The sequence below is a fragment of the Arctopsyche grandis genome, chromosome 1 (assembly GCF_051622035.1).
Source record: "Arctopsyche grandis isolate Sample6627 chromosome 1, ASM5162203v2, whole genome shotgun sequence".
NCBI classification, from domain to species: Eukaryota; Metazoa; Arthropoda; class Insecta; order Trichoptera; family Hydropsychidae; genus Arctopsyche; species Arctopsyche grandis.
The window spans coordinates 26,334,094-26,358,563 of record NC_135355.1 but is presented as its reverse complement, the minus strand read 5'-3'; the positions used below and the strand labels follow the sequence as shown (position 1 = coordinate 26,358,563).

Below are 24,470 nucleotides of genomic sequence, written 5' to 3'. Positions count from 1 at the left end.
GATCTCGTGATATAATTACGTACATACCTTAAGTATGTAAATAACACGACGAGGCTATTTACATACTTAAGGTATTTTAAGCCCAATAAACTTTCTGAGACGGAAACTGTTCGACAATCGTATAATTTCAAGAAATTTCCAGACTAATTAGCTTTGTCCGATCTTTCTTCCTGTGAGGACATCTGAAAAAACATATGCTTGAATGCTCTCATATAACAAGCTTATGAGAATATCCGTGCAGGAATTCAAAAGAGTCTTGTTCATCAGCTCATGTTATTATGAACGAGCTTTGTGAAACGGTAAAGCTCATTTAAATTGTATTCTCGTTGAAGCAGCTTCCACTCCTATTCTTCAATATATGTATTTCAAAGTATGAAAATGCTCCAACGTTCACCATAAATTCATATTTGTATATTCTATTGTTTAATGTTTTATACGCTATTTTTTTAATATTAATTAAGCTATATCGAAATGAAACAAATTTGCATACATTACATGTAAAATGTATAATGTATAATATAATTGAATCGATTCAATAACGGAAAAATTTGTGATTCCTCAAACCCTAATAATTGGCCCATCCTATACATATACATTGTATGTTGGTATGTATTTTCGCAAACCCACCGAGATAAGCATCTGTCGAAATCAATTATTTCCAAAGCAGCGCCGACAATTTCGAATTCAAACAAACGAGGCATATTATCTCATACGCGACGCTAACGAGTACACACGAGGACATGTAACATAATATCCGGTTAATAGATGAAACAACAACGTTTCGTTTGTTGAGCTTAACTCCTCACCCAATCATCCCATCTATATATAAAGATAATATAGTATATTGTACAAATATAGGATTTAGTTTCCGAACTCAGAAGAGTTCATGTACAAATGATGAATTGAGTATATCTTCCAGAGTACTCCAGTATAGAGGTAAAGAGACAATTATTTATGTACTTTTATACTAGCCTCCATACTGGTGAACTATGGATGAAATACAGGCAGGAGACAACGAAGAGGATAAAGGTATAATACAACAACTGCTAAAGGGTTGCAGCACGTCGGAAATTTTTGTAGAAGGGCACGCGTCTCACTTTTAGGCCATTCTCAGAATGGGAGCGACCACCCTAAGTCATCGTGTATTTTTATCGAGAAATTATTTGCATGCTGCCGCGTCTTCTCATTTCCGCCCATCTCGGTATGTTCGGTGGGGGTCTACCTCACGGGCCGGAATGTGAAATTACCGAAAACGCAAATATCGGAAGGCAAAGATCGAAAATTGAAAGATCTTAAGTCGAAAGATAAAAAAGGGTTCATGGTAAACGGTACATACTCACGTACATACTCACTTAATTTGGACGAGCAGGATACAACAGGAACAAGAGGAACAGGCTTTTCCTTCGCACATTAATACGGGAGGAAAAGCCTGTTCCTCTTGTTCCTGTTGTATCCTGCTCGCTCAAATTAAGTGAGTATGTACCGGTTTACCATGCGCCCTTTTTTTTGATCTTTCGATTTTCGATCTTTGCCTTCCGATATTTGCGTTTTCGGTAATTTCACATTCCGGCCCGTCACGGAGACCGGTTCGGTGGATGGAGCTACATACTTCATCGACCACCTTAAATAGACATTAATTGATTCATTATTATTATTATTATTTATATTTGTATTATCAATATATTATTTATATGAACGATGGGGATTGCTCTAATCTACCTATCGTCTGGAATAAAAAAATATTATTATTATTTAATTTGGTATGACAAAACGCCGAAATAAACATACATAGTTTAAGACGTTGTTCGAGTGTCATTGACCACCTACATATAATACGTGTCCCTTTGCGAATTGAATCCTACATATGAATGTACATATAATAATTATAAACATTTTCTCTATGTCTATCTTTAATATGGAATATAAGTATGTACACATATACACATCTACCTCCTTTTGAGTTTAATATTTCTGTGTCCTACAAGTTGCTCGAAAGAAAAACAAGTGTAAATATATTTCTTATGAACTACATACGTACATACATACATTTTTACTTTTATTTACAAAAACAAAATATGTACTTACTTTAAAGTTTACTGTATTTGGTGTGATCCTTGTGAATGATGCAAACTAAAAAGTTTATTAATGTTGATTGCAATGTTGTCAGCGACAAATGAAGATCGCCTCTTTTGACAATCTCAAGACAGTTTTGTGGTTTTGAGAAGAAATATATATATATATATATATATATATATATATATATATATATATATATATATATATATATATTATGATTATTATTATCATATATGTATATAAAGACCCTTCGATCCAAACGAAATGTTCTCACGAGCCCGCGCCGCACGCCATATCCTCGCCCAGAATACATGTTGTAAATACACATCATATGTATATGCACGTAATTTGTTATGTGTAATAATAATATTCAACGTTACGAGGTCAATGACCGTTTGTGTATAATCGGAAAATATTACATTTTGTTAACTTTAATTAACATTTTGTTAACGTTAACTTTAAGAATTGAAAATTATTACAAATAAAGAATTGAAAACTATATATGAGAGTCTACGAAAATAACGGTTCCGGTTTCGGATTTTTTTTTTTAGTTTTATACGGATATATAATAATTGTATACCCATGCGATGATATTTCATCGGGCTATTCACTAGTTTATAATAATGTGGCTCATGCTGAACAGTTGGTACACATGTGTGTTAGTGTTAAGAGTTGGTACCCCATAGTGCGGGCCAATGCGGGTGACGCCAACTGACAGTTAGTAGCGGTGTACCGCTGACATACATAAACATTATGCTAAATAATAAATTCAATATCAAGCAGAGATATTGGAAAATGTGTCTGGAATGATCACTATGATGATCCGAGTACCAAGCCAACGAGATATAGAAATGGAGAGTTCATTTAACGAAAATTGATGTTTTTGACTTGTGCCTCTCTTGAAATGTTCTAGGGCTTCAAAGGGACATGGACCCCGGTTGAGAAACGTTGATGTAGGCTATTAAGAAAAATTAATGATTCAACCTACACCTAGCGTCAATTGTCTATTTTTAAACATTCATTAATTACAATTCTTTCTATAACACCCGTTGGTATATTAACGGGTAAAACTTTAGTAATGTTATATTTTCGTAGAATCGCTCATGAATACTCGCCGTCATGGCAAGTCGTATAAGATAATCCATCGCCATCTCACCGATCACTCGCCATTGCGAAATAAATAATAAACAAAAATTAATTGCTTTCGTTGATTAAACGCGAGAAAGAAACGCCAATAGCGAGAACAATAAATATGTCGACGAGTTCCGATCCGCAGGATAAAGCACGCGTACCGTTTCTACGAGGTATTGTCGAACCCTTTGTCAAACTGGTTGAGAAGCTTTTGTTTGAGGTAGGGACGACACAGAATGATAATTAATTCATTGCAATCGTAATCAAATTTCGGTCTCGTTAAATTTTATTAAAGGTACTCAAAATTCAGAGTTTCCAAAACTTCTGCGGATGATATGAATTATAAAAAGTCCATGAATTATAAAAAGTTTCCTTTGAAGCCGGAACTGCTCAAGCAAATCGATCAGTATGTACATATGTAACAGAACAGATGTACATTATATACGTATTAGGGTTTCTGATTTCCCGGACTTTTTCAATTCCTGGGACACGGGATGGAGCCCGGGATCGTTCCCGGGATTCCCAGGATCCCGGGACACATGTAAAAAACTTTTTTTTTCAATTTAATATATGTTTTATTAATAAAAAAATATTTATTTATTTACAAAACAATACATAATATTTAACTCGAAAAACTGTAATTATAAAAGTTAACTTATTTAAAGAAGCTTCTTAAGAATACTGCAATATTTAAATGAGAATCCGAAAGTCTAATTCTCGAATTGGTACAAAAATCACCAGCAATGGAAAAAACTCTTTCAGTTTCGGTCGAAGTTGGTTTTATTGTTAAAAGGGACGAAAACAATTTTTTTAACTTGTCGGTTTTTTTCTCCTGTCAGCATGTATATTTTAATTTTTTTTCAAAGTGGAGGTTATTTTTATTTACGTTATTTTTTATATTCGTCTTTGCTAACTCCTTATTTAATTCTTCATTCATCGTCAAACAAACAATTGTTTCATCTTCATCCCAATCTAAAAGAGTTTTTTCCATTTTGGAATCGTCAATACAAAAAGGATAATACTCGCTTCATAATAGTTTCTCCGTAGGATATATATTCGTTTTTATTACAACATCATAAGAATGTTTTATTCGATATAAAATCAGAATTATTTAAAATTTGTGTTAAAAAATCAGTTTTAGGCTACTTCTTTCTTCGATTTTAATTTTTGAGAATATTTTACGATTCTTTGTGTATTTGATTTATTATTTTCCTTCGTGTAGTCGTGAAAATGTATGTTTTCAAGATTTTTTTAAATCCAATTCCCGGGAGTCGAGATCTCCGGGACACGGGACAAACAAATATTCCGTGAATTCCCAGGAATGTCTGTCCCGGGTCGAAACGGGTCAGAAACCCTAATACGTATGAATGTACATATGTATGTGTTTATTGAAATTTAAAATCGCCACCTTTGACGAGGGTGATAAATAATAATATACTTTACTTATCATATCTGTACATATGTACATACATACATTAATTGATCTTCGAAAGATAACAAAGTGAAATTTCAAATAAAATTTTACCGTTAAAAATCATTTTCAGCTGTCATTTTCTGTTGGAATATTACATAGACTTTCGCATGGAATATTATATAAAGCACTTTCGTTTGCCATTATAATAATTGATGACGTTTAAAAGGTTTGTTCGATACGAATTCAAAATGTACGCTGAGCTGACGGTTTAATGAAACTGAAAGCCTAATTAATAATCCAAAATCCTCCTCAATCAATCGACTATTGTTTTAGAATAAACCTACCCCCATAAAATATTCCTTAAAGATTTTACAAATGTCAATGCTGTTACTTTATGCAAATGTCGATAAGAGATGAGCCAGTGCGGAAAAATATGGCTTAGGCTTATCTGCCAAGATAAAATTTTAAAATACTAAAAAAATATTTTACTAAACACTTGCCACACTGTGATGGATACCGAGTGACCAGGACTTATATTTTATTTTATTTCTCCAAATATTCTGAATGCAGAGTCTTCATATTTCATGTATTTCTCATCAAAGCCTCAATGATTCGAATAATATCATTACAAAATAAAAACATTGATCAATATCATCAGAAATAATTATTTTCTCTGGAAGCCCCTTGTACATGGATGCGAGAGAGAGGGGAATTCAGTGCCGCGCTCAACGATCAATGAGAGAATGTAATGACGGCTTTGATATAGCGGCTATTGTTTTCATTTCCTGCACTTATTTTATATTATTTTACATTTTATACATGATAAAATGGTTTTTAAAGCTAATTACAATAATTAACCTCGCAGATGTGGCATTATTTTAACTTAAATCACAATTTTGTTAGTTGCACGCGTAGCTTCCAGCACAGTGGCTAGCGGATATTTTACATTTACATTTCACATTAAGGCAAGTTTTAAAGGAATAAACAAACATTAAGAATTATCATATATGTATGTATGTACATAAATATAATACCTGAATTTGATATCAATATGCAACGATCTTCATCGATTGTATTATTTTTTTCAACACCTTCGTTTGGTAGGATTTTTTTATTTTTATTTAAATATGAATTATGTATGTCTCACAGGTATCATAAAAACAAGGCCAAACACGCGCCACGAACGACAAACAATCGACTTTTACAGGGTTGAATATGCTGGGGGTTGCCGCATTAAATATTCACCACTGGGAATCCCGGATGCCAAAAAAAGTGAGAAAAAATCGGGAATAAAAATACAAAATATGTACACGTTCGAAATCGTATAGATTCGCTGCGATAAACGTACTTTCCTACGGATACATGAAATTTTCATTTCAACGACGAACGTTTCGTTGTTAATTACACTGAGCAACAAAAAAATCACGTTTTTGAGTTACCAGAGCGGAGACTAGCTAATCTTTACTAAGTTTGACCCACTAAATTCGAATATGATATTGATTTTTGTTGGTGGGTGATCATTTACGAGATATGAGCGTTTAAAAAAATCCGCGATTTTTACAGTTTTTTGGCTTTTGCGGTCTTTAACTCAAAATTTAGGATTGTTACGCTCAAAGTGAGTATTGGAATCAATAATCAGATACTTTTCCTATTAATTGTTATATTTCATTTCTTTGAAATACTTCTAATTAATTGTCTAGCAAATTTTAAAAGTCAAAAATATATTTTTTTTACGGATTTTTTTTCCGTGCTATTTTTCATTTATTTTGCAAATTTTTTATTTCACCACGTTTATAAGGATTTATAATATTGATTCCAATACTTTGAGCGTAACAATCCTAAATTTTGAGTTAAAGACCGCAAAAGCCAAAAAACTGTAAAAATCGCGGATTTTTTTAAACGCTCATATCTCGTAAACGATCACCCACCAATAAAAATCAATATCATATTCGAATTCAGTGGGTCAAACTTAGTAAAGATTGGCTAGTATCCGCTCTGGTGTTTTTTTTTTGTTGCTCAGTGTTATTAAAGTTGTTTTCATATACATACGTTTTCATAGTTGGATGTATAGATTCTTAAATTATTTATAGATGTTGAATTGCGATTACGATCGCGCAAAAAAACATTTAAAAATCAAATTGATATTTCAAATCTTAGTAATTATCTAAAATGTAACGTGATTATCATAAAAACAATGAATATGTTAATATTTATGTTTATTTAGATGCGTAAACTTATACGTAAATCAATTGCGTCATTTTTTAAATTATAATTTATTCATTTTCTTCTTCATCTTTTTCTTAATGCCACCTCATCGATTACACTGTTCGACAAATAACGACTTTTTTTTTGGTTCAGAGACGATACATGTATGACTTTTCTTATAGATCTATGCCCAGTATTTTTTCTATATCTTGGTGTTGTCTCTGAACCATTTTTTGTGTCGAACAGTGTTATTTTAAAATATCCGCATCGGTCTTCAGCGGCTCGGAACAGCTCGTCAGCTCTCATATTATTAAATTTAGCATCCTTGGTTTTAGTTTAATCCACAAGATTTTAGGGCCAAAATTTTGCAAGACGGTCTGGTAATTTGAAACTTTGACAAGCGAAATCTCAACAAAGAAAATTCTGACAAGCCAAAACATTCACGTAATAAAATCTGATCTATATACATACATACATAGTTTACTTTAAATGGATTTGAATTTAGTTGCTTTACATCATTTAGTATGATTTTGAGAATTAAAAATTTATTTATCGAGTCGCAAAAATATGTAATAAATATCCAAAATAAATGTAATACCACGCATAATATAAAATCAATATATTTCATTTCCGAAATATAATTTGGCGGTTTGCATTTGTATATTATTATTAAGTATTCCTTACTCCTTGTGCTTTCATATATGTATAATCTAATATATAATTTCAAATGAGACTTTGTATATATGTGTATTTGTTTAGTTCGTAGAATCCGTGACGTTCTACTACGATTTAATAAAAAAACAAATAAATTTAAATAAAATAAAACTATTCAAACAAATTTAATATAATGTTTACTATTAGATTGAACATGTTTAACCGGCTTATATTACAAGCGAAGCCGGGTAAAACACTAGTATTATTTATTTATTTATTTAATTAACATTTTGGACCATTGTGGCATTATAGGAAGAACCTAATGCGCCACAATGGCCTACATAATAAAATAAAATATGAGGGAGAAAACAAAAAATAAAAAAATTAGAGAATTAATAACAAAAAGCAAAAAATTACAAAAACAAAAAAAATAAATACACACTCTGTGTATGAAGATAAGAGTATTATTAAAATTTTATTTTAATAAAATTGAGATCTTAATAGCATTGCAGGAAATTCCGATACTTAAAAAGTTTACTTAAGATATATTATAATTACGATAAAATAAAATTATATCATAACTTTTTGGAAAAACAACTTCCACACATATTATATTTGTATATGTATGTGATATAAAGCCTATCTTTACCACTCTTCTTTTTTTGCGGATTATTTTCATTTCAAGATTTTAACCATATTATGATATAAAATCAATGCATGTATAAATATTGTATTTTTATTTTTTACATACATACATACATAAGTAGAGCTAACATACATAAGTAGGGCTTACAGGTAAACGCCAATGCGTCTTCCTAACCAATTACAAACATCGATATACAATTTTTAGAATAATTTTAACAAAGCTTCATAAAGACATCTATGGATACATTTTTGATAAGCTTGCATACATTTTCGGAGAATTTTTTTTATAAAAATCGTCAAATCTCAAGATGCTGAAATTTTTGAGACATTTGTGAACTAATTTGCAGCATTTTTATACGAATCAGCGGAATTCAAGATGCCGAAAACTCGAAAATCGCGAGAAATGGCTAAATGTTGCCAATTTGTTGGAACCGTTTCAATAAAAATAATATAAATCGGCACACTCTGATAGGAAACGATCGACCTGAAGTCACAAACCAAGGTCTGGCCAGCAGCAACCAGTGGAACTTGAACCCGTGACCACTATGTTCAACAGCATATATGTATGCTGACCACTAGTCCACACTGCTGGTTATTTATGTATGTATATGTATACTAGATTTACAAGTAAAGTCTGTCTAGTGCAGCCAGTATCAGGCATCCAAAAGTGTAATTTCCGTAAAACACCATATTCAACGCGGCGTTTTAATCTAAGTGAACAAAATAGGGGAGTGTTAATAAGCAGCCGTCTGAAAACAATAGTTCCACTGAAAAACGAAACCCATCCGGCCCGCATCTTTAATAGAAACTGAAACCAACGTCTGCGACAGCTGCGCTCGCATTGGAACTTCACATTTTTTATGCGACCACAAATAGACGGGGACAAAAGGGAAACTCCGCGAAGCAAACACACCCCAATACCCACGTACACGTGTGTATGTGCTCACAAGAATGCTAGAAACAAAAAAAAAACCTCCATAGAAACGGTGACGAGGCTGTGGAGTGGGTGGGGGTGAAAAACGCGACCGCATTCTGAGGCTTTATTGTTAACCCGGGCCTCGCTTACGCGAGACCGCCTCAAAAGAAAAACGGAAAACCTGAGGAAAATTCACGTGCAAACAGCACGAAACGCATCGAAAAATAAAGTAGGAAATAACGTTGGCGTTCGACATATTTCAGCGTACGTAAAAACGATCAGAATATTGATATTAGCCATGTATGTATAATATATGTATAGTTTTCTAATAATAATCTAATAATTTAAAAATAATTGTTTTCTTTTAAATTACCTATCAATCAACGTAGTAGAAATCATGAGCCACAATAGCTACGATTGACAGTTGAAAATAGCACAAAAATTATAGCAGACAAAAATTGCTGATTATATAATACTAAATAGTTTGTTGTGTACTATCTAAGAATGGTAGCGCAGAGCGTTAAATTATGAAACAATCATGAAGTGAAGCGTATTTTCATATGATTCATTCAAAATCGATCATCTGGACGGTCAATATCTAATCCATTACTGCGAAAAAAAGAGATATTATATTATCTTTTTCTTTTCTCCTCTCGATTGTTCGGATCATGTTATCTCCATTTAATCCGACTATCAAGATTGTATGTGTATACTTATTGTATAAACCAGTTTCTTTACCGAGGTCCGGGAGGCCTCATTTGAGCCTCGACTTTTGAAGAGGAATAGTAAACTATAGAGGAGAATCGGAATAAAATATATATATTTCCGATAGAGCGGTAGATCGTTTAGTATGAATTCAATTTACAGTAATATTGAATTGCAAGTTCAATTTTAAATTTCACCGAAAACACTCCAGGGGGTGTTTTCTCTATATCTACATATGTGGTTCTACCTTAAGGTAGAAATCTGATTCGGTGTTTCTCAACTGGAGTTCACGTGGCCTTTCTTGGAGCCCCAGAATATTTGTGATAATGAGCCCCAAAACATGGTGTGATTGCAATTGATATAAATATATGATTTTGATATTGAAATGATTTTTCTTGTTTATAAATTATGTTCATTATACATATTAAGTTTATTAAAATAGATTCTCATCTAGTGATCATTTCCTATTTCACAAAATATTTATCTTTATATATTTGTTTTATTTTAATATACAGCATACAGCATAATAGGAAAAGTATACAGCATAATAGGAAAAAAGTTCAAAACCTATTGATATTAATGAACTGAAAGAAACTCTTATAGATCTGCAAAGTGATGTGAGAGCCCAAACTAGATTTAAACTATGTAAATAAAGATAATGTATGAATAAGCACTGAAATGGCGATTACATTTCCTCGTCTCTGACAGAAGGCAAGGTTATATTTCATTGCATTTTCCACATCTTATCTCACTGAATCTGGATATGGTCACGCAATTTATCTCCTCTCCTCAAAAGCTTGTAACCATCTTAATATTGTCAATAGAAGCGATCGTCATCTGTCGCTGACAACATTGCAAACAAATATTAATAAACTTGCTAGTTTCCATTAGGCAAGAGGAATACACTAAATAAAGTTTAACTTTCAATATATTACATATTTCAATATATTACATATTTCAATATATTATATAATTTTTGTAAATAAAAATATTTAAATAATTTTGTAAATAAAAACTTAAATAAGTAGTGTAATATTTTATACGTACTTTTTCTCGTATTGTAATATTTTATACGTACTTTTTCTCGTATTGTAATATTTTATACGTACTTCTTTCGAGTGATTATTGTATGGAGCAAAAGCACAGAAACGCTGATATAAATTAAAAACTAAGGATTTTTTTTATTTTGACAATATTTATTACTCGTAATAATATGCGTACTGGAAAATTCTGAGCTGTGGTAGCAAATTACGGGCAGCCTAATTACAAGTAGTCGAATTACTTGAAATTCTCGAGAATTATGAGGGTTGGTTAGTGCTCCACACGTGTTGATCGCAAAATAAATTTCTTCCTGACCCCAGGGTCTGAGCAAAGGGTCTAAATTCTTGAACCGTTGTTGCTATGAAGCTCGTTACTAACTACATACATATATACATATATACATATATGTACATACATGTACTAAATCTTTTCCGCTAAGCTTTCGTCCTTCGTCAAGATCCTTCCGGGAATTATACACGTAATACGTAGTACATATATTATATACATATGTAAGTACATGGTACGTAGATACATGAATAGTGAACCAAGTGGATATCGTAAACCAATGATGATGGTCATTTGTTATAATTGTGTAGAATAACTTTGATTGATTTCGTGTTACAGCTTCATATACTGGTATCATGATGGTGCAGTCGTGAATTATGCGGCTCGCGGTGGCGTTAGCGTGGAGACTGAAAGGAAAACTAGAACTTCACGTCTTCTCGTCGCCAGAGCTGGTCCTACAGATTCTGGAAATTACACGTGTTCTCCCAGTACTTCCGGTAAATATAATATTTTCCAATAAATTTTTTATTTAAAATTTTATGATTGACGGACATTTAGCCAAAAGGACACTAGGCCGATGGACGCTTGGCAGAAAAGATATTAGGCCGATGGACATTTGGCCGAACGGATGCTTGGATAAACAAAATTTATCAATTGCTTAATATGAAAATTTATGAAAAAGATTAAATTTTAATAAGATCGGGGTGATTTCTGAATAATGAACATATCTGTTTTCGGCGAGTTTTGAGTAATTGCGATACACATTCAGCCAAACATCCGTCGGCCTAATGTCCGTTCAACCAAGCGTCCGGCAACCAAAAGTTCACAGACGAATTTTTTAATATTTAATTGATTCAAAATTCTAATTTATTATTGAAATATAAACTATTTTAAAATAATAATATAGTTTAAAGCATAATGCCGATTAAGTCCACAAGGATCAATTTATCAGAGCAGCTTTTTAAAGACTGAATATAAAAATTATATTATACTCTGATTATGGTTCAATTGTTCATAAGTTTTAGCTTTTATTTTCTACTGTTTTTTTTTTTTGCTCGGAACATTTCAATTAGTGTGTTTTAAAAAATTATTGATCCGTGTTCTGAAATTTAAGTTAAAATGTTAATACATTGTATTATTAGAAAAAGCGATGCTATTTCTAAAAGTTGCCAATTTGCACTGATTATAAAAATAGAAATAAAATTTAATTAATTACTCAACTTAGCTAAATTATGGACTTATGACACATATCTACACAATATTTCAGATATATATTGTTTTAATTAAAAATTGATTCACGGTGATTTATTTCATCATAATGAATCTCATCGCGGGGACAATTGTATGCATACACACACACGAGTACTTTTACTTCTCTTTTTTTTCTCTTTGACTCGGTAAATTTATGCTACGGTAACTGTTAATTTTATTTTATTTCATAAAAAAATAAATCAGGATTTTTTAAAATAATTCGTACATACATATGTTTGTACAATCCACCCCCACATCGGATAATCGAATGACCTTGTTCTATGTCAATTTTTTTTATTTGTCATATACACACGTGGCAAAATATTTAACTTTGGCACGAAAACCATTGAAGATAATCACGAATTACTTCGGCTCAAAGCCTCAAGCGTAAAGGAAACGCTTTCATTTTCGAAAATCAATCAACCGAGCAAATCCCAAAAACATTCGTTTTTCTTCCGAGAAACCGAGCGGGACTCATCCAAACGCAAATAAATCAGCAGACGAATGAAATGCTACTCCAGATTTGATTATAATTCATTTGCCTATTTTTCGCCTTGACAGTACATGTGTACAACTTAAGCCATAAATGTTGCCTGAGGAAAAATTGTAATGGCACCATGGTAAATATAAAAAATAAAATATTTTCATACATTTTAAAAATAGCTGCTGATACAATTATAATTTTTTTCACCATCCATTTTAATATGCCGTGCACGTATTCCGTCGAATTTCTCATCTCACAACTTTACACCATCAACTGGCACCTTCACCTTTCCATTATGCCGGGACGCCATTTTTCTTCTGCTCTGGTGAAATGTTTCTCTGCTTTTTTCCGTCTTACATTTCCTTTGAAAATCCGATCAATGTATTACACAAAATCCTCCTATATTACTCTCTACGTACCAGGCAAATCTTTTTTTCTCCTTCCATCCAGGTGATATATTGGTGCACGCTACATTCGAACTCGGATCATTTATTTGCTCCAACATTATTAGGGTTTTTCCCAAGAGCTTAATGGCATTAATGCGACCATTACCTGTGACGGCGACGAAATTTTAAGAAAACCCCCCTTAAGATTAGATGTATACCGTTTCGCCCCAATAAATACTCTTTGCTTACTTACACAGATTCAGCATCGGTGGTCGTGCACGTGCTAAGCGGAGAAAGACCGGCTGCAATGCAAACAGGTGGAGCATCACTACTCCATTTACCCCAAGCACTGATTGTCGCATTAATATTGCGACTTTTCCTGGCAAACACTTGACTGAGGCCTCCAGTTCAAACCTGTGACACCTGGACCAAAATCTAACTTTAAAAAATGCAGTCAAAGTGAATGTATGTACGTGTTTCTATCAAAAGTATGAAAAAAATAAATTAATAATATATGTGAATCTACGATTTAAAATTAATGTATACATATATAAATAATAATAATCGTAAATCAATTGTATCACCGCGAGCCAGCATCGTGTGATACATTATTGTAACTCGCAATTTCAAACCAAAATTGTTCCGTGAGGATCTTTGTGCTAAAATAAAATGTGAGTAAATTAATATTTATTATTATGTATAAACTATAATATTATCAAGATTACTCAAATATAAATGTAATAATAATTAAAAATATTATTTATTCATCAAATTTATTTAATGGGTAATATTAATCAATATTTCAAAAAAATCAAAAATGTTTTAAATCATTCTCATATTGAGCCTAAAATAGGTCTAACTAAAAGAAATCTACATTTCTGAACTACCTACTTTTTACAATACCAGAATTTAATTTTCCCTACTGAACAAGTACCTCAACCTACATGTATGTACATTTATATAGTTTTTTTTTACATTCAAATATTTATTAATTCAATTTAAATTAATTGAACCATAATTACGTTCCCGTAATTTTTTTAATACTGCATTTATATTGACACCAATTTTACATATGAACTTATATAAACTTTTTTGCTGCGCAAAACTTTTGTAGTGAACAATTTCGTCATAAATAATAATTGGAAAAGTTTTATTTCCGTTATGTACATCGTAACTTCATGTTCTTTGAAAAAATACGAAAGCAAATTTTACTTATTATGAATCTTATATTTGCCGGTTGATTAAAACTTAGTGAATTATAAGTATTGAAACATTTCGTATACCCATTTGTGCATGCGTATTCTATATTTGTGTAAAATATTATATAAATTATTCTAGGCTCTGAAAATGTGTCATTCAGAAGTCAAACTTTTTTTTTATTTTGATAAAATAAGATTGTTTTAAAAGTACATAGTCACTTTTGCACTTTAAGAGTGGTTTATATGTAATAAAATAATCACTACCGTAATATTAATTATTATTGCTGTGTGATGAAAATGTTCTCTTCTATTATATTATATTATATGATCGATTTGATGAAGTTTTTACCAGGTCAATGCTCACCTTTGGTTTGAGCCAAGATATTTGCTTGTCATTGCATACATGTATGCATGTATTTATGAATGTATGTATATCATATTAGTAATTCATTGTGTGATATTTGTGAAGATATATAATATACATTGAAACATTCAAATGATGTTAATAATTTAGACAACATACAAATTACATTTTTTTTGCGTTACATATTAAAAAGAACTGTCAAAAAGAAATATTTATTTTAATGTAGCAATGGCGTTATTTTTTTTTTTTGTTATAAAATTAAGCGTTGAATACTTACATGTGTATGTTAAATTATAGGTATTCAATTTTTATTTTCCATATTATTATATTAGAAATGCTTCAAAGAAATAAAAATGAAAAATCACTATTCGTAATACTTCATGGTGTGTATATACATACGTAGTTTTCTTGTATTATAAGTAAAATTATTGAAAAAACACATAATTGTATATAAATATTCATAAAATGAAATATTGTGTAATTTAAGAAATATACATGTATCTACATATATCAAAATTTTCTAAGTGTAGACTAAACGGGGAAAAAATCATTATAAAAACATGTTGTTTATAGTTTAAGATTCTAGTATTGACTTTTGTAAATAAATTTATGAATAAAGAGATATATTAAAATAGTATTGTTTTAATTTATTTCACATTTGTATGTATACACATTTGTACATATATCATACAATCTGTTAGGTCCAATAAGTCCAATTCCAAATTCAAACTGCAAGTCGAGTTCATCGTAAACGTATTAACGTAGCTAGTCAACATATTCATATTTTAGTAGCATCACTTAAAGATGTGAAACATATTAGAATGTATTTATTCGATACACTTGAGGGAAGTTACATGGCCAACGGTCCTAAAAATCGGACTACATATATGACTACATACATTTATTTTAATTTATATTTTATCATGATGCCATTACGAGTTTAACCCTCGAATGACACCTATGGCTATGGAAAATATTTTTGGGGGTGCTGCATGTTATATAAAAAAAATAAACCACAAATCATAAATTAAATAAAGACGATTACATGGAATCAACAAAATTTAACCCAATTTTAATTATATAGATACATAGATTTACGTAAATATAAACATCATTGTCCTAGTTTTTTCTTCAGAAAATAATTCAATTACGATCTCGTTAAAATTACTGAAAAACATTTATTCTATGTATTTGATGAAGAAATGCACAATTCCGGTTCTGTTGTTGTCATCGGAATTGTAAGAGATATTTTAATAAGTTTTGATAATTTTTAGTTTTCAAAATATTTCAGATTAATTATTTTTCACAAATAAAATTTAATAAACTTATTATACCAGTAAATTGGTGCATTTCTAGAATATTATAGAATACGCTAAATATCACTAGTAGTTTTTCTTCTTCTAGCATTGGATATGCTTTCACAATATCTTAGGTATTTTTTTTCAGAGAAGCTCCTGAATTTTATTTATTGAATAATTTTTCAATAACTAAATGACTTATAAAAAAATATTTTTTCTTCATATCGATACATATATAATTGCAAACTTTTTTAGCTTCTGAAATTTGAGTAGCTGAAAGTACGCATTCGAATATTTTCATTGGCATCAATATTTTTTTTAATTTTCAATATGACCAAATTGTACGTAACATACATTCATTGTGATAAATAAGATAATTGCTGTGGAAACCCCATAAACGCAAAGTAAATAAAGTAAATATTGTCGCGAAATCAATTGTCACGGCTCGGTATTTGTAATATAAACCGCTTAAACATGGCCAATCTAATAGTAAACATTTTATTAAAATTATTTGAATTGTTTTATTGTATTTAAATTTATTTGAATTGTTTTATTGTATTTAAATTTATTTGAATTGTTTTATTGTATTTAAATTTATTTGAATATTCATTTGTTTTTGTTATTAAATTAAACGTCCGGGTCCTTCGAACCAAACAAACAAACATACATACATACATACAAAGTCTCTTTCGAAATTATATATATTATATAAATTTAAAATCATATTCAAATAGTAGTTACAAATAGTAGGTAAGATGGTTTTGCCGATTTGATGAGGAACAATTTTCAACAATAAAATCAGATAAATTGGCAAACTCTGATAAGAAGCGATCGACTTGGAGTCACAAATATCCATGTCTGGCCTGCAGCATTGCAGAAATACTCCGAATAAATTATTTTGATTGATAATGACATGAAGATACGCCTCTCATCCCTGGAGTCCACGTATAGGTCCCATTCTGCGCTTTAGAGTGTGTTCTTACGATTAGTGAACACTTAAATTGAAAACTTAACACTTTCACTAGTTATCTCAAATAAATACATACGATATCATTATACCACAAATGCTTTTATTTTAAGATAATGTTATTCGAATGAACTAATACATTGGACGCCATATAAATCTTAACACTTCATCGACCTCAATCTATTCACGAGTTGAAAAATAGCATTCGAGCAGAAACTCAGCTATATGTATGTATGTATGATATGATAGTTAGTTGGATACATGGATTCATAAAAAAATAGCCTTAGTAGACATCTTGGGTCAATGGCATTCTCATTTTCAAATTTAATAATAGTTTGTAAATTATTTTCCTCTTTAAAATATTTTTGATCATCTCGTAGAGACGGGTTGATTACTTTGGTATTAGGGGTTCCAAAAAACCGCCCGAAATAAAAAGCCGGTTTTCGGTTTTTTTACAAATAAAAAACCGGTTGGCCAGCTTTCACCGGTTTTAGAAAAATACGATTTTTTTTAAGTTTAAAATTTTTATATCGAAAAAAAAATGTAAATATGTATGTATATATTTGCATAATATATATCTATATTATGCAAAAAAAATAGTTTTTTATAAATTAAATTAAGTTATAAACATTATGAACTTTCATAAGATCATTACTTTATATTATTATTACAAATATTACAAATAATACAATTTGTATTATATGTACATATATCACAGTCGTAAAATGGCAGATCCTAAATACGCACATATAATTAAATGATTTAAATAAGCTAGATATATTATAGATAAAGAGATTTCAAAGTTGTTTTTACGCATCTGTTTTAGCTTAAAAAAATCCAAAAGCAACCGTTACAAATTTCGGAAGCAAATTCATTTGAAACGGCAAATTCATTTGATCACGAACATTTTAAATCCATAATAAAATTAGGTATGTGGCCTCAATATTTAAAGGGCAATTCCTTCGAAGAAAAATCAATTATATTTCGGAAATTCCTATACATTTTGCCATAAATCATTTGACTACTTTTTTTGATGTTTTCAAGTACAAGGATTTGCGATAGTGTGGGATTTGCGATAGATAACTATGCTTTCTATACCTGAAGTTGGGTAGGTCATTGAAACTACATACTTTCAATAATATTTTATTGGTTTATGACCTGGTTCTTTTACTAAATCTCAAAGAAACCGCTCAAGAAAGAAAGTAATGCAGCTTTTTTTTTGTTCAACGAAATATACGCCTATTACCTAAGAGCGTTTATACATATTTATTTTGATCTTTCATAGAAATTTAAAATTCATAATTCTTAATTTTGAGAAAAAAAACATTAATTAAAGAAAACCTTAAAAAGCCGGTTGATCGAGCCAAAAAGCCGGTTTTTGGTTTTTTGAAAAATGGTCAAAGAGCCGGCTTTTCGGTTTCGGTTTAAACCGGTTTGGAAGCCCTACTTTGGTATATTTCTTACCAATAATTATTTATTTTACATTGACTGTTCATTTTCCTTGACAAAATGTGCGACTGGCATTTACATTTTCCTGGAATTTGGCACCCGATTAAAATTTCATTAGTAGCATTTTGATGTTCTCAACAATAATTTTATTTTATAAATACATAAATAAAACCGCTATTTTACTTCACTGTAAGTTACATATCCAGTAGTGATTCAACATTTGTAGTAAAATTTTGTTATTTTAAATTATCTGTGTATCTTTACGTTCTACAATTACGCTCTAGGAAACTCGCCTACTTTTGGATAGAAATAGTAAACTAGATTTTGGGAATAAAATTTTTAAAAAAATAATATATTCATGATTGTATGGTAGATTATTTAGTGTGAATTCAATTGATACTTATATTGAATTTCAAATTCAATATTAAATCACCAAAAACATTCCAGGGGGTGTTTTCTGTATCTGAATTTTTCTACCTTAATCGTCTGATTCAGAGTTTCTCAACCGGAGTTCACGTGGGGCCCCTTGGAGCCCCAAAACATGATATTGCAATTGATATTAATTTTTAATTTTGATTTTGAAATGAAATCTTAATTCTATTAAAATTGACTTCTAATCTAATGATCATTCTCTATTTTACAAAATACTTTTTTAAAAATAAAAAATAAATTTAGTACATATTATGTATGTAGGTAATTTCGTATATCAACCTTTATTGCCTTATTTGAATAATAGTGTACAGCATAATAGGATAAAATGTCAAAACCTATTGATAATAATTTTGAACTGAAAGAAACTCATATATGTAGATCTGCAAAGTGATGTGAAAGCTCAAGTTAGATTTAAACTAAACAAATATAATTTCTGAATAAGCACTAAAGCGGCGAGTAAATTTCCTCAGCTCTGGAAGAAGGCAAATTTATATTTCATTGCTTTCACACATCGTATCTCTTTGAATCTGGATTTAGTCAAGTAATTTATATCCTCTCCTGAAAAGCTCGTAGCAAACTTAAGAAACAATAAAAATAAATATATTCCTGATTCAGTGTGAATGCAATTGATATTAATATGCAATTGCAAGAAAGTTTTATACTTAGATCTGCAAAGTGATATGAGATCTCAAGTTAAATTTAAACTAGATAAAGATAATTTCTGAATAAGCACTGAAATGGCGAGAACATTTCTATAGCTCTGGGAGAGGGAAAGTTTATATTTCATTGCAATTCTCACATCTTATCTCATTGAATCTGGATTAAGCCATGCGATATATCTCCTCTCCTCACGAGCTGGTATTGATATTATAAATAGTAGCAATCTTAGTTCATCGCTGATACAATTGCAATCATTAATTAATTAATTTTATTTCGCATCAAGGATCACTCTAAATAAAGTAAACTTTTAATTTATTACATATTTTGTTTTTAAAAAGAATTTATTAGATAATTGCGCATGTATAATACATATATGGTAATTCGTAATTTTAAAATAAAGCTGTTTGAGCTATTTAGTCTTACAGCGACAAAATCTTAGGATACGCATACATATATTCACGTAAGTCGTAATTAATAAATAAGTGTTCCCAGGCACCATCCTGTTGCCACACAATGCCCATTAAATTTCATCCTTTAATTGTGCCGAAATCCAGGAACGAAGGATGTTTTGCTTTGGGTTCCATTGTTACTATTACCATAACAAAGCGAAGGATCTATGATACTGTGTCGGATCGTAGAACATCAAACAATTTTCCTGGTTATACTAATTGCTTCGCGCCGAATCAACGTTTGTTAAACTTCACAATATCTCGTTTCATGGTGTTTAATTACTATGCGGCACAACATCCATTATATTGTATATTATTATTTGTATCCACAATGCTGACGGGAAAAAAGGCATTAATTCATCCAGGGGAAACTAGACCGGAAAATTTATTATATACATTTCACTCTAGTTATTTCCTAATTTCAAGCTGTGGCTCCCCCGGCGGTCGTAAAACTTTTATAACAAGGCCGCCGTTTTGCGACATCAAAATATAAAATTTCATAACGCAACATTAAAATAAATTTGCATGTTCATACCTTTAAAATTAACTAAGATTTTCATGGGAACGAAAAAAAAGACGAAAATGAGTATTATACATATTTACATATTTACCAACTAAATTCGTAATGGCACTGAAACTTTTCATCGAAAAGTTTATATAGATATATCTATAATATAATCCATTTGTATATGTAAGTAAAGCTTCATGCATATTTATACAACACGGCGTGACATAACATGGCCACTTCAATGCTGAAATATTATATTATATTTATAGTGTTACGTCGCTCCAATATGTACATATTCTGAGCATACAATAGAGAAAAAGCTTTTCAATATTGATATTCATACGAAACTTCAAGATTTTATTTTTATACATAGGTTTAAACCCCAATGCGCCTTCTTGGCAAATTGTAAACATCGATAAACAATTTATAGAGCAATTTTACATAGCGTCATAGATACATACGTCTATGGATAAATTTGTCAAAGAATCAGTAGTATGTCAATCTCCAAGTAATCCCCAAGCATAGGGGCACACAAAAATAAGGCCACGTTCATTTATTAAAAAAAATAATGTGGCGAATTCTATCAGCTGAACCGTCCTTAAAAAAGTGTGCGCCCATGTCGCCAAGTTCAGCTAAAATTTAGCTACATCGGTAAATGCCCATCAATTATCCAAAAACCAAATATACAAATACATATATATTTACATGTATATGTATTTGTACAATACTAAAAATCCCTTCCTACGGACAACTTTCTCCACTGTAATATTTACAAAGAAAATCCCGTCGCTTTATTTCGCCTCGAGAGCAAAATAAATAAGAAAACTTTCAAATTCAATTAGAATCGAAAATCTATCTAATTCGTCGTTTCAAACCCCATTGGTTCAATAACGAATTGTTTTATTTAATTACGATCAAATAGAAAGTATACTCAACGTACAAGTCGACATCATATCCCTATTATGTGTATCTGTGTGAGATAACGCTCGCCGTACTATAACGATCGTTTTGATTAGACTGTATGAATTAAGGCTTCCAATTCCGGGATCCCGGGATCCCGATGTTTTCTGGTACCGTGAATCCCGGTGCTGAAACTAGTCTGAATACCGGGATTACGGTGCTGGCAGAAATTTCTTTAAAAATATTATTTTTACAAAAATAATATGGAAAAAAACATAAAACAACATTATATGTATGGTGAACAATGGTGGGATGAGCAATGACAGTCATAGTCCATTTGTTTGCCACCCGTTTTGACGCCGGCTTGCCGTTTCCACGAAATGGTATGAACGGCCTGTATTGTGTCGCAGATATTGTGCTCAACGGCAATGATATTTGAAGCATATTTTAACTGATTCGAACTCAGAATCGACCACTGATCACATTTTCGTGATCTAGAAAAAATGTGTGTGTGTCTGTGCTTCTGTGTCAGTGTCTGTATGTTTATTGTGTGTCAGTGTATTTTGGGGATTTTTTGAACACTTCGTCCTATCGAACTGAAACTTGGTATTGGTTACTGAAATTTTTATCGATACACGATTTTCATTTTTTAAAGTAGGTACCACCTCTTATGTGTCCTCTTTCTTTTTAAGTTTTTGAATTAAATTATCTCCCAAACCACTCATCAAATCGGACTGAAATTTCTTACTGTAATAGAAATTATTGATATTATACTCCAATATTTTTTCCTAAACCGAAAGTAGTTTTTAATTTAGAGAATCAAGGTTTTTTATGTTTTTCTAAGAAATCCTTTAATTTATCGAACTGAAATTTTACGAAGTTATGTATAAAATTTGGTAAGCATCCGTCAACCAGAAGTACTTTATTTAATTACATTTTCGGATGTCATTTATTTAATCTTAGAAATTTATGGATGCGAACCGAAAATTTAAAAAATGTAGCCAAACTCTCAAAATTAATACGCCAATATGGGAGTATTTTTTGCGTGAAACATCGGGAGAGTTTGCAAAATGCAATTGAACGTTTTTGAAATATGAAAACATGCAATTGAAATTTTTTTTCTTATACATTTGAAATCCCGGTGCTAGCACCGGGATCTCGGGATCGGAAATTCCCAGCATCGCAATCCCGGTGCTGAAGTAACCTTCCGGGATTGGAAGCACTAATATGAATGTATGAATGAAATATAAATATACATTTCATTACCATATATATGTATGTACATAGATGTTGCTATTTTAATGTGCATAGAATTGTTTACAAAGTTTGGCCATATGTGTCACCTTGAGGCAATCTGTCATGGCACCTATTGTAAAGTGTATAAATAAATAAATTTCCAGAAAATTACTGAGTTTTTGTCCTTTTGTTTTGATTACTGCTATTTTCTTTCTCTTTACTTTTATTATTTCTACATACATACATATCTATATGCATTTTAATATTTTCTCTGTATTTAACACATTTTTATACGTATGCTTTGTAATTTTCTTAGATTCATCGGCTATGCCGCCTCTCCAAGTATTTCAAATAAATTGAATAAAGTGAGATCGCATTCAAATTAAAAGTAGAAACCGTACGCCACTGATATGTACATATGTATGTAAGTACATATAAAAAAAAATTCATTAAATTGAATCTTAAATATATGTACATATCAGTGGCGTACGGTGATTGTTGCTGTTGGGTGTGCTGTGTATGAAAAATTTATTTTATGAAAGCGTAATTGAAAAATTAATTTCTAAAAAGAGCGAAAACCGAATTAATGTCTAAATAATAATAAAATTCGTTTCAAGTTTTTTTATTTTTCATACACATCACACCCAAAATCAACACCACCGTACGCCACTGATACATACGTACATACTTTTATCCGGCACACACAATTTCAACTGAATAATTCAATTGAATCCGACGGTTAAATTTCAGACCGAAACACAAAAGTTATACCGGCCACCGGTCAAGAAGATTGAGTTTGGACCAAGTTTGCAGGAATCCCGCCGAGACCTGGAGATAGGAAATAGTGAGAGGAGAAAGGGTAACCTCGGAAGGCCACAACACTCGTGCTACATTATTCATAACCATCCAAAACGGACTTCCGAACGATTGAGTTTGTCCCGAAACAAAAGTTGGGCTCTTTGAGAACACTTCCAAAGCCGAACTTCGATTTTGTCCAAGTACATGCGAGTAGTTTCGAATCTGATTCGAAAGCAGAACTATTTCGGATGAGCTCCTATGAACACTTTGCCTTTGCGTGGGATAAATGGATCAACAATTGAAAAAAAAAAAAGAAGTGACGTTAACGCAACCCCATATCGTGTCTTGTGAAAGGATTGCGTGATGAAAATTTATTTCATATAATTTGTTTAACTTGACCTAATTCCATTATAAATTTTGTAATCATAATTATTCGTCGGTTGTCATGTCATATTGTTGCCAAAATCACCGGTAATTAGCATCATCGCTCAAAACGCTATGATGATTAATAACCCGAATTTTCTCGACAGTAAGCACGAAGAAAGAGGACCCGTGCGATGAAATCAACGTTGAAACTTTCCAAAGCAGTGATTAGAACGTACGATTTTTTACATTCGAAACTTGGCGATGGAGAAAATTGCGTAATATTCGGTAAAACAAAAAAACCTTGTTAAAACTTAAATTGAAAAGAAACAAAGGTAAAATAAAAAAAATTAATGAGATTTCCCTTCATCGAATGTGGGCTCGATTTCAACACCTGTGTCTCGCTTTTCAACAAAACAAAGACTTTAAAAGGAAATTACGATTTTACCTCTAGAAAAACTTTGGCTTTCTGGAAACCTTTCCAAACTCACATAAGTATACCTTACACCGAATTACAAATTGTACCTTATTGTACATACAATATGTAATTCAACTCCAATTACACCTTTTTTCAGATTTTTCTATATAAATTTTAATAATGACATAAATATAGTGTTGATACTTTGGTAGTTACATACATATATAGGAAAGAGT

The 24,470-nt window shown here is 31.1% G+C and overlaps 1 protein-coding gene across 1 annotated transcript in view; it reads left to right on the top strand.

The window, feature by feature from the left end:
* Positions 1 to 13,677, top strand: part of dpr4 (defective proboscis extension response 4) — a 58,703-nt gene extending 45,026 nt beyond the window's left edge. The window contains exons 4-5 of the mRNA XM_077434208.1: positions 11,412 to 11,569; positions 13,451 to 13,677. Coding sequence (XP_077290334.1) covers positions 11,412 to 11,569; positions 13,451 to 13,587 — 295 coding nt within the window. The 3' untranslated portion in view covers positions 13,588 to 13,677. The remainder of the gene's footprint in view (positions 1 to 11,411; positions 11,570 to 13,450) is intronic.
* Positions 13,678 to 24,470: the final 10,793 nt, after the last annotated feature.